Source organism: Parasteatoda tepidariorum, chromosome 9 (genome assembly GCF_043381705.1).
Source record: "Parasteatoda tepidariorum isolate YZ-2023 chromosome 9, CAS_Ptep_4.0, whole genome shotgun sequence".
Lineage (NCBI taxonomy): Eukaryota > Metazoa > Arthropoda > Arachnida > Araneae > Theridiidae > Parasteatoda > Parasteatoda tepidariorum.
The window spans coordinates 7616021-7628998 of NC_092212.1; the positions used below are offsets into that span (position 1 = coordinate 7616021).

General features: G+C 27.8%; 1 protein-coding gene and 1 long non-coding RNA gene across 2 annotated transcripts in view; one reads left to right on the forward strand and one right to left on the reverse strand.

Annotated features, from left to right (window-relative positions):
• Nucleotides 1-303: 303 nt before the first annotated feature.
• LOC107437387 (monolysocardiolipin acyltransferase Mtpalpha) overlaps nt 304-12978 on the reverse strand; it is a 28639-nt gene continuing 15964 nt past the window's right edge. The window contains exons 9-16 of the mRNA XM_043053510.2: nt 10941-11107; nt 10689-10859; nt 8908-9130; nt 6589-6798; nt 4936-5134; nt 4046-4157; nt 1856-1946; nt 304-1039 (exon numbers count right to left, since the gene is read on the reverse strand). Of these exons, the coding sequence (XP_042909444.1) occupies nt 833-1039; nt 1856-1946; nt 4046-4157; nt 4936-5134; nt 6589-6798; nt 8908-9130; nt 10689-10859; nt 10941-11107 (1380 nt within the window). The 3' untranslated portion in view covers nt 304-832. The remainder of the gene's footprint in view (nt 1040-1855; nt 1947-4045; nt 4158-4935; nt 5135-6588; nt 6799-8907; nt 9131-10688; nt 10860-10940; nt 11108-12978) is intronic.
• On the forward strand, nt 7194-9159 carry LOC139426395 (uncharacterized). The gene is made up of 2 exons (XR_011637665.1): nt 7194-7476; nt 7981-9159. It is a non-coding gene; the product is annotated as an uncharacterized lncRNA (long non-coding RNA).

The following is a 12978-nucleotide window of genomic DNA, read 5'->3' on the forward strand; positions in this document are numbered from 1 at the left end:
CAATGCATTACTTTGACTTCGTCTGGTCAAAAATCAAGTTTCGTAGCCTCAAGAAAATGTTAAAGTAAGCTCAGAAGTTTGGATTTTCCAAATTTTAGTAGAAAAAAACAGCAATTTTCAAGTTATTTTTTTTTTCAACATCAAAATATATATTTTCCTGTAAATTGTAAGTTTTTTCTGTCTTCTGGAGAAATGATATTAATTTTATAAACTGATTAAAGAAAATAATATTTAAACTATTTCAAGACAATAAATAATTGAACATTAAAACATAAAACAATTTTAAAACAAAACACAACAATGTGATATAAAAAAAAAACTCTTTATTTCAGAAATTTATTATTATAAAAATCAAAATAAAAATATCTAATTTACATCTATAAAAATATTATGAGAGGCTATGTACATGTCAAAATATAATTTATTTCATGTTTGTATAAATATCTGATGCATGTAATCTTAAAACATTTTATATATTAACAATCACTTTTGCAGCACCTATAAAACATTATTTTATGAATGAAGGCAGAATCAACAATTATTTTTTACAGTTAACATGAATGAATAACTTGTGAAAAAAACAAAACTCGACGTATAATCAGAATTTTTTTTTTCATTTAAAACACATTTTGATTTTATAGGAAAACAAGAAATTTTCCGGGTTAGAAAAGGAAGAAAAAAAATACGTATGTGAAATTTAAGAATGAAACTAAATTCATTTGAAAAACATTTCAATTTCATAAGAAAAAAAGAAATTTTTCGACTTAAAGAAGAAGAAAAGAATAAGTAATTCAGTTAAAGTATTCATATAAATGCCTATGTTTTATATAGATCACTTGGATGGATGAAATTTCTTGCTGGAATCTTTGGCGTGATCTAAGAGCAATTGGCAGGGGGTGAATTGTGGACCATAAATTGCACTAAATTGTTCCATCCATTTCACTAACTTATCAGCCCCGTAGGTGTCTGTGTAGCGGAAGGGTCCTCCAAGGAAAGGTGGGAAACCAAGACCAAATACTGCACCAATATCGCCTTCCAACTGTGCAAATAAAAAGAATAATTTATTAAAAGAGAAGTCTTTGCTCATTAAATATCCCTTGAATTAATTTTCATTTCTTAACACAACAGATTGATCCTTCAAACGCAAAATTTATTTAAATGGCAAACAATTTTTTACTAAGAAGACCAGTATTTAACGAGATCGAACAGAAAAATAGCTGTAAAATCTGATTGCTTAATAAATCTAATTTTAAAGCTTTAACAAAAAGTTTAAATATAAAAAAATTATTTTAGATAACGTTTACTGAGAACTGAATATAAGTTTGCCTATTTCTTTTCTGCTAAAAATCTTGCTACTGTTCAATTTTTCAAAAAATAATAATAAATAAAAACTTATATTTCTTTATAATGAAAATACATAAAAAATTAAAATAATATTTTGTTGTGATTAATTTTAAATACTTAGTTTCGAAACTTTAATTGCTATGTAAACTATACATAGCCTTACAAAAAATTTATTAAAGGGTAGCTAAATCCATTTTTTAATAATGTTTAATAAACACAAATCATATTATTAGCATAGTTATGTATTTTTCATACATAAACAATGCATACTTATTTACACAGAATAAGAGAGAAGAAATTGAATTAGTTTTTATCTTCATTGTATACATAATTATGATGGGCTTAGATTCAATGGAAATGTTTAGTCGAAAAACATGCTGACACTTTAATAAAATTAGTTAGTCATGTTATTCCTGTGCTTTATTAGCCATCAGCAATAAGCTCAATTTAGACTTTATAGAGATTATAACAATCTAAATAATAAGGATTGGTTTTATAAATAAGTACTTACAGGATTGGCAAGGATACCTTCTTCCAAGCAGAGGATAGCTTCATTTATACATCTTGTAATTATTCTCATCTGAAGCTCTTCAGTAGTGCACCTTTTAATAAAATAGTTCTTAATTGTTTAATATCTAAAAGAAGCTGAATCATTTAAATTAATTAAAAGCAAAGTTAGAAAAATTCTGTTTAAAAAAATTATTATCTTTTTAAATTTAAATTTATACATATATACATACATACACACATAAAATAAAGTATTTCCGCAACAGCCCTTTGTGGGCCATGTTGTCATGGATTTTAAGACTCCACAATCTTGTGACCAACTACACGATTGTGGCTGTGTGGACAGCATTGCATATAGTGCAACCTTTCAAATTTTATTTCTTTCTCTTTTTTTCTTATTTTTTACTTAACAATCAATTTCAAAAAAACAAATAGTATATTACAACACTTTCTGTAAATTAGTTCTTTAAATAAAACCTTCAATATTTACAAAATCTGACACTAAAATCACATCCTTAAAAATATATCATTAAATTATATTAAATATTTCACTTAAATCAAAGATTCAAAAAAATATATTATAACAGGGGATTTAAAACAGTGTTTTTTAAATGAAAAAAAAAATTAAGTGAATTTGCAAGATATTCTTTTTGTGTCTTTGCATTAACTTATCAGATAAATATTTGTACAAGCATATCCTGAACATAGCATATTATATGCACATTATGGCTTTTAAAAAAATTAGCTTTAGGAAGTACAACCATTTATAGAAGAGAGCCATAATAAATTTTCTTTTTATAACAATTAATAATAACTTAATTATTCCTTTGAGCAATTAATACATCATCAAATCGGTTTAAAAATAAAAAAAGAGCAACGAAAAAAGAAAAAAAAAAGAGTTGACATTTTAGCACACACTGTATTCAATGTAATTTTATAGCAGGTTTTAACTTCTCATAAGGAAAAATTAATTTTAATATTTTATTATTGAGTAAAAATTACCTAGATCTTTGATTCTGAAACAAATGTTTAAACTTGATTTGTTTCGAGCATGTTTTAAATGAACAAAATTTTCTTTAAAAAAATAAAAACCAAAATGTCAAAAGATCTCAACCATTTGATACTTTGAATTAGCACCCCTGCATTTCGATATTTAAACATTATAAAATTCGGGTATCAATATCTATAATTTTTTAAAGAATATTTTAATTTAAAAAAACAGTTATAAAATATCTTATACAAGCTACAAGCAAGGAAGTTTCTTTTTCTAAAATTAACTTTTAATTAGAAAACAGATGGTCGCAGTTGTACATTTTTAGGCTATTTCGTGTCTAATGTATTATGTCCAAAGTTAGGACCATTTTGTGTCCAATGTCAGGCCATTTTCTGTCCAATGTAAATGACATTAGGAACTGAAAAGATTGAATGATGTTGCAAACTAAGTCTAATTCAAAAAAAATCTGTTTACTAAAGAAAGTGAAATCAATGAGGGGCCGCAACCAATAACAGGGTGTGTATCCCAATCTTTCAACAAAATAAAGGCACCTTTTTAAGCACTCAAAATATATTTTTAAGCACTATATACATTAATAAAATGCAAAATAATTTTCAAAGATTCTACATGATCATGATTAAACTAATTTCAGACCAAGAACTTTTTTTTTCATTATATTATCTAACATAAAAAGATCAAAAGATTTTTTGGTTTGATTTCAGAAAGTGGAAAATGAAGCCAGAAATTGTGAACATCTTGCAAAATGCAGCAGAGTTGCACATGAGAGTGCAAGAATCTCACCGAACCCTGCTCAGTCAACGCACATACGGAATCGCAAAGATTTCATCAAACATGTAAAATGATTGGCGATATCATACGTTACAGATCACGGTAAGCTGAAATGGATTGTGTTTGAATGAATTGTGAAAATTTTGAATAGAACAATGGGAAAAACACACTTTTGCATAATACGCAGCGAAAAATAGACAGATTCAATATACAAAATAGACAGACAAGAAAAAAAATATATCATTTTTGAAAAGGGAAAATTAAGCACTTTAAAACACCCCATGAAGAAAGCACGAAACTTTTAAAAAACGAAAATCGAAAAGAAGCACCTTTAAGCCCTTTTTAAAAACGATATGAAACATGAATAAGTAAGAATAAAATGTGTAAACTACATAAATTGAGATCACTTACTCTTTCAAAGAATCTACTTTGTGCTTCTTGAAAATATCTTCAGCACCAGGATTCACATCTCTATCCTTAACACCAGGAGTGTACAGGAACACTCCCTTTCCAGACTTGCGTCCTGCATATAATCAATAATTTTAATCAGTTCTATAATATTGAAAGTTTCAAATATGAAACTCTGTTAAACCCTGATCTACCATTCATACATATTTTATTTTTGCGAATCACCTTCCTCTAACAGTCTCGTTACAAATGCTATTCTGATATTGCTAATAAGACTCTTTTAGATAGTTTTTAAAAACTAGCATCGATCTTCCTGTATCTATTGTTCAGAAATTCCATCTATATTATTATTATCTTTTTTACTAGAATTTGAGAAGAAAAACAGTAACCCTGATGCTAATAATGAAGATAACAGTGATTTGTCGCAGTTCGGATAAACCCTTTAATTCAGTTAATAAAAATGCTAAATTGTGTGGTCCTGTCAGTTAATGAAATGGTTACAGAAGTTGAAGAGCAAAGTGATATTAAAGAAGATGGTGAATCAGAATTAACAACCACTGACAAAATTTGCAGAATGTCTTCAGGTCTTTTTAAACAATGTGGAGCATTCTGCATTCGCATGAACTTAATGAAAATGAATAGAAATCTGTTATAAATGCTGAAAATTTTTAAATAAATAAATGGTCTTTATTCTAATTTTTTTGCATCAACTATTTTTGCATGAAGTATAAAATTTTTTCAATCAGCTTATTTTAAACTTGCTGGCTTTCCAGCCATAACTTAATATTTTATACTGATGGTCATTTTCTTGAATCCATTGCTCGCAATTAATGATTTGATGAGAAATGATTGATCTAGGTTCTACTGAACTTCATCTATGAAAAAAATTTTACCTAGAAATCCAGCAGCCACCATGCTCTTCATAACATTGAGATCCGATTTGCCATAAAATCTTTCACCAAATATGCCACCCAAATGCTCTCCAATGTGAGTAGCAACATCAATGCCCACTTCATCAACCAAAGTTGCACCACCCACTGGAAAACCGAAAGCTTTGGTGAATTTGTCGAGCTCTTTAGGACTAATCCCTTCCTAGATAATGAACAGAAAATTAATTCCTAAAAAAACACAAGACCGGAGAAACTATGAAAATCTTAGGACTTTAAAAATAAAATATAAAAATAATTAATCATTAAATAAAATTTTTTTGCAAGCTCTAATTGTACATTGTTCTAACCTAACTTGGCAGCACTGCTAAATGCACACAATCTAATCACAGCTGTTGTCATAGAAACCAACATGTTGAGGCATGCTTATTTAACAGCGCTCAAAGCTAAAATAAAAGTAGTCAACATCTTTACATGATTTATTTTGAAAATATTTATAAATTAAATATATTAAAATATTTTAATGCGAAAAAACTTCTAATAAAGATTTCTGATGCTGGGAGTTGGCGGGAGGGAGTGTTCTATGCAATACTGTGATATCAATAAGATATTTAAAAAAAAAATGTTACTTCTAACTCTGCCATGAGATTTTTATTTTATATTAAAAGTGACAATCATTAAGTCAGTGAAATTTAAAATTTTCTTAAATATAATTTTAAACGTCTTTTACCACTACTATATAAATGAAAATTAAACAATATATAAGGCTTAATAATTATTATTGTAAATTAATTGTCAGTCAATTGTTTTAAATTAAAACATTCACTAACCAATATCTTCTGAAAGATTGCTTTGAACAGTTTTAATCACTTAGATTGTTTTATTTAACCAATCAAACTTGAATTTATTTTTTTCAGCAACATTGATCATATGAATTGTATTCGTCTATCAAATTGACTTCCATCGTTACAATGCATTCTTCTTATGATGCATCACAAGAAAAGGACATAAGTTAACAAAAAAATATGCACACAAGCAAACACAGAAAAGGTACAAAATAAAAACTAGCAGAGTTGAGAAAACTATAATGTGAACAAATTCAATGTACGTCACACTAAAAAGGAAATTGTCGGTGACCGAAGCAAAAATGCTTAGAACTCAACAACCAAAAACCTCACCCTTTTCACTTTACAGGGGAAGTCGCAGTTAAGACAACATGGCACATGCCTAGCTCGACACATTTACTCCTGAGGATTATTCTTTCTAGGGAGGCTACTGCAGGGAAAAAAAGTTCATTCCAAGTACGGGTAGCATCCAGAAGGCTACCCGTACTTGGAATGGCAGTTATGGAGGAAGGGGGTCCTGTAATAATTATTGTCAGAAATTTAAAAAAATTTTGAAAAAAAGCAAATTTCTATTTTTTTGCTGTAGTTTTTCATCACTGCATATGCATTAAGCTTTTCTAAACACCATATATCCAATTTCCTAGATATCTTATTTTTCAGGTGCACTATTACATTTCCTGCCTTTCCCAATGCTGCCAAGTTGAGGTTGAATGAAAAATATGCAAATTTCCCATCTGCTTAGACTATATGGTACTCAGATATAACCTACACTACCAATTAAAAGAACAAAATGAAAGGATGAGGACAAACATACTTGGAACATGTAGATACTCTCAAAAAGTATTGGATTTAGAATTCTTGTAGTGTAAAATCCAGGTCGATCCTTGACAACAATCACAATTTTGCCTTGCTCTAAACCAACTTGAACAGCTGCTGCAGCAGTATCCTTTGAAGTTTTATCTGTTGTTATAACTTCTAGCAACTGCATTTTGTCTACTGGGGAAAAGTAATGCATTCCAACAACCTAAGGAATGTAAATAAATAATTATTGTCCATGTTGAAATTTTTTCACAAACAAGATCTAACTGCCAAAGTTTAAAAAATTAATAATAATAATTAAGGACATATTTATTTTAACAAATTATGAAGAAAAAAAATAATAAAGGAAAGCAAAGAAATTTTTCTAATTTGATTCTTAATATTTAACACTAACAATATTTGATTAAGTTATTTAACTTTACATGAAAACTTCCTCTGAATATTTTATAATCGAATGCAAAGTTTTCCTCTTTTGAAAAATTCAAAAATTCTTATTAAAAAATTGTGAACATTATAAGAATTTTTATCAAAAAAACCATTAATATAATTATTAGTGATAAAATAATAACTAATATATTTCAAATTTTTGATTAAAAAAATATGAAGATATGCACATTTTTGACTATTTGCTATGTATATATAGAAGCAGGGTTGGGTTTTTGCCGTCAAAAACTGGTTTTTGACATGACATTGTTAAAAACTGTGTTTTTATCGGTAAAAACCGTCAAAAACCTACTGTTTTCTTAAATTTATGGCATATAGCGGACAATATATTATTTTCACATAATTGCCTTTATAAATGAATGTTGTAAATGATTGCTATTGATTTTGCAACTATATACATGTATTCTTATAGAAGGATATACATTCATACAGAAATATTGTAATATACTTATTGAAAATAGTGATACTTACTTTTATCATTATAGCTTGATTTGCAAAGGATTCAAAATTTTGCACTTCTTAATTGTTAGAAATAAACAAACAAACAAAAAAGCTTGGAACTATTAATAAATTCAAGAACTAAAAAGAAGAATTTAAAATTTGGCATTTCTTAAATATTAGAAATAAGCTAAAATAAACTTTCAAAACTTGTAACTACTAACAAACTCTAAGTCAAGAATTACTGCTATTTTGTCAAGTTAAAAGCTTTTATTCAGTTGAAAAAGCATATTAAGCAAAACTTAATTACAAACAAAATTACATGTTCAGTAGTCGGGGTCACTGTGCCGAAGCATACGATAGCAAGTGACTAATTTTGCGCATTTTTCATTGCCCAGTCGATTTCTGAGTTTAGTATGGATGAGTCCAAAATTCGAGAAGATTCTGTCAATGGAAGCCTGTCATTGAGGATAATGATAATAAAAGGTTATTGCAATGTTGCAAGGAAACTCTAAAAGGATTTCCTAGGCTTTTTCATGTCTCTTTTCTGTGTAAAATATTGAAAACAAAAATGATAAGAAAAGTTTATTTTATGAGGCTTTCTTTTTATGTGTACATGTGTTTCTCAAAGCAAGATTTTATGAATGAAAGTAATCAATCTTGACATTCTCCTGTAATGTAATATGCCAAACAAAGTGATGCTTGGAAATGTTGAAAATTTTGTTTAGTATCCTAATATTTTACTTCAAATAGTATGTTTTGATATAAACATGTTGGGGAAATGCAAGAATCTGTTCTTAAATATCTTAACAACTTTCTTTCTAATTTTATTGCCCAAAAATTAATTAATTTTAAATTATAAGCAGTTAAACTCAAATAAAAATACAGTTTTACCAAATCTATGGGTTTTTTACATGACGGTAAAAACCATGGTAATAACCGGTAAAAACCGTCATGTGTCAAAAACTTGCCAACCCTGTATAGAAGCCATGAAATATACAGAGATGGTAATAATGAAAAATCTGCTGCACAAACAAACAAAAGAAAAAGGAAGATAATATCAAGAAGGAAGAACTCAAAAGACACTTAACGAAGATCAAACTAGATAAATAATAAATAAGGGAAAGACGAAAATATCGAAAAATCAAAATATAAAATCGAATAAAAAATTTAAAAATAACATAAACAAACAATACACTAATATCCAGAATAATGTGTCATTTATTGGGCCATCTTAAAAATACTTCAGACACTTGTGAAAAATTGCAGAAGCAAAAATATTTTAATACAAAAAAGGGAATCACTTACAAAAAAAATGATGTCAAAAACATCTGCAATAAATGTTAAGCAGTTGTTCTTTTTCAGGACAAAGATTATTATAAACTACCAAAACATCATGATTGTGCAAATCTTCTAAAGTTTGAATGCTTACTTTTTCAGGATTCTTGCTTGCTTCAGCAATCTTGTGTATAGGCAATGCTGAAGTGTTAGAGGCTATGATACAGTGTTCAGGAACATACTTCTCCACTTCTTTAATCACTTTGTGCTTGATGTTCAAGTCCTCAAAAACAGCTTCAATAACCATGTCCACATTGTTAAACTTGTCATAGTTCAAAACTCCATTTAACTTAGACATGTACTTATCTTTTTCATGTCTAGACAAAAATAAAAAGATTTTAGCAAACTGAATGATTAGCTTTTACAAAAAAGTGAACATAACAAATTTGGCATAAATAAATAGTCTAGTTAATGTAAAATTATAGCTTTTTAGGGAAAAGTTTGTAAATAAGGTATAAAAACATCCTTTTCAAAATTGTATAAAAATAATCAATTTATGAGAAATTGATACTTACATGGATCAGAAAATATGGAATTCTGCAATAGTGAATATCTAATACTAACATATTTTATAAGCAGGTCTGAGAATGCAAAAAGAAGAAAAAGCATAAGATATAAAACAAGCAAAATAAATAAACGTAAAAAACTATTAGAAGACTACTTTGGTGCAACAAATTAACAATATTTTTTCTCAAATGCAGTTAAAAGTATCAAATTTAATAGAATGATGTGTTACTGTAAAAAATTTTTTTATAAAATAATAGTTTCTTAGAAGTTTTTTAGATATTAACAAGAGGACTTATATTTACTATCAGGGGTGATTGTGAGCCCAAGTGAAAATTCTGGAAAATTTCTTGAGTAAAAAAAAAGTTTAAATCGAAAAATTAGAACAAAATTTAAACAAGGTTTTTTCCTTTTTCTCAATATTTCTTAGTTTACTTAAAATATATTTAAAATTTTACACATACCTATACCATTTACACACACTTATGATAACCTGGAAAAGTAATTGAAATTTACAAATATGTCTTTCTTTCTTCAGTTTATTATAATAACTATTTACTGATAAAAAATGAATATTAATCTTGAATATAAGCTTATAAAGTATCAGGCTCTCCCTTACAAACAAATAAAATAAACTGTGTTTTCAAGTTCCACCTTTGAAAATTTGATTTCCGGAAACTTTAGTGATCAATGATTTTTTTAAAGGTTTGCACCTTCGGTCTCTGGAAACTTCCGGATCACGGTTAGCGAAAAATCCGGATTTTTTCCTGAGCACAATCAGCCCTGTATTAATGAATTATATGAATATTAATTCAAAAGCAATTATGACTATAGAAACTTGTTTTGTTGACAAAATTTTACGTAAAAAGCTTAGTTTTCAACAACCTTGAAAATATAACAAAAATCAGTTAAGAAACTAGGAAATTTTTTATAAATGAAGTTAAAAAAGCGAATGCTAAAATCATAAATCCAATGAAGAATCTCATGCTTGAGAAAGATCTTAATTTGTCTTTAATTTATCCATAGCTTTGTTTCTTTTGTGACACTGACCAACATGAATAAAACTAGTTAACTTGAAAAAATTTAGCAGTTTCTACACAATTTAAATCAAAAATGTAATATTTAAGAAATTCGAATTTCTTAGAGAACTATTTTTTACAGTAGACATTTTGCAACTGATTTTACAAAAATACATTCCATGTCACAAAATCCTCTAAAATTTATATAATTCCCATCCATAATACAGTTGAATCAACAATGTTATAATCAGATGTAAAAAATCATGTACATATTTAAGAATTCATTTGAAAAACTTTAAAATGAAATGTATTTTTTTTTGTGATAAACGAACATATGCAGTGCATTACTTACGAAGATATCCTTTTACGTTTGACAGCACCGTCCAATCCTTTGTAAATCTGATTTTGACCACGGGCAAGACTGTCTGGAGTAACATCTTTCAAAAGGACATCAAAAGACTTATCAACACTCACTTGGGCAACACCAGCACCCATGAGTCCAGCTCCAAGCACTGCAACAGTCCTAATAGGATATAATTCAAGAGTTCATAATACATAAACATTAAATAATAAAATACCATTGGCTATTGAGCTAAATGATTACTTTGTCTTTGTTGCAGGTGCTCCAAAGCGATTCTTTTTGCATAAAGTTTGTCCATTGTATAAACCAATAAGGGCTTTAGAATGGGTTGTCATAGCCAAGGTTCCAAATCCTTCAGCCTCAGCAGCAAAACCAGCAGAGGAGCCTTTTTCGACTCCTGTTCTAACAACCTGCAAAAAAAAACGTAACGTATCATAAATATTATCATTAATCAACTAACTTATAAATTACAGACTTCAGGATAGGAGCAATTATTTTTGAAAATAGATTAAGTCCAGTTGGTGTTTACAAGTCATTCATTTATTTTATGATGTTTCACCAAATTAAATCAGTGTTAGAAACATTACCCATGTTAATTAACCTTTACCAATATTTTTAAATTCCTTCAAATATTTAAAATTTAAATTACTATAAATATTTCTTCTTCTAATATTTAAAAGCCTTAGACATTCACTTTCAAAACGAAGTTACTTCATTTTTAAAAATAATATCACCATAGAATATCCAGTAGATTATCCGGATAGGGAAAAATCCAGTAGGTTTTACAAAATAATATAAATTTCATGATAATTGTAGCAAAATATACTAAATATTTTACACATAGGGAATTTTAGGGATTTTTATAGTCAACAAAATAGAAAATCTTGAAATGTTATGTATGACAAAATGATCTTGAGATGTTATGTATTATGTTAGTCATAATTTTAAATAGCAATAGGCATTGAATTCATCAAAGATAGTTAACTGAATTTTATAAATGAGGATAGCTTTATTATTAGTGATACTTATTTAAATATTCAAGCAAGCAATAATATGCACAAAAATTCTATTTCAATAGGGATTTTTTAAGGAAACCAGTAGTTTACTGGAAAATCCAGTAGAGTTGGCAGCTATGTATCACATACTACGAAAATGATATCAAATTTAAAAAATGTGTAATAGAACACAGAGCATTGTTAACAAAATAAATGTTTCACATAGAGATCTAAGAGACAGTGGTCTTGAAACAATGCCAGATGTTATATATATATGTTCAAAATGATAACATTTTGAACATATCTAATGAGTTCTGTTTACTTGCAGCTTAAGCGCATTAAATGAAACTCATTGTTTTTCTTAACTTTCTTCGTGTTTTCTTCTATTTATTTATTTATTATATATATATATATATCTTATAAATGCTAACGTTAAATAGTGAAATCCATTATTTCATAGAATAACAAGGTATTAATGAAATACGTGGCAAAGTCACTTTAATCGAGAACAAATCGATAATCAAAATTATTGAAATAATTTTGTTTTTGAAATTGTTAGGTATATAAAATGTATGAGGATGTTCAATGAATACTAAAGTCACAGTTTAGCTTGTTTATCGTCCAGATTTATAGAATTGAGTAATAACTTCAATACATTGCTCGTTAATAACTTGAAATCTGTGTTCATTTTTTTAATCAATCACTTACACAACTTAAACAAATTGCGTAAGCAGTTTGATGCAGTCGAACTTGTTTGTTTTAAGCCCTGATTTAACTAGTTTCTATATAACGAGGAAATTTTTAACAAATGGTTTGTTTAGTTTTAAAGAGAGACCATATGAAACCATTTTATTACAAATAAAACTCGCATTTAATGAAAAAGAATTCCCCACACTTCTTGAAAATACTGTAAGTACTCAAACTTTTAAAAACCGCTTGAAACCGACTGTTCGTGGAATTTTTATTTGCTTTGAATTTCACATTTTTTAATAAATTTGTTTATCTATTATCATATATGTCTGATACGACTTGCATTAAACGCGCAATTGTAATAGCTAAAAGAGGATATTGCTGTGCAAGCCATGGGATAGATTTCTTACTTGCGATTCTGTGGAGTACAGATTTTATGGAGTTTGTCGACAAACAGTTAATTTTTTGGACTCTATTTGTGTTAGTACTAGATGTATATTTAATGACTACGTAAACAAATTGTCGAGGTTCAGTCACATCACCTAAGCCATTGTTTTATTCATGATCAGTAAATTTTACAAAAAAAAAAAAAAAAA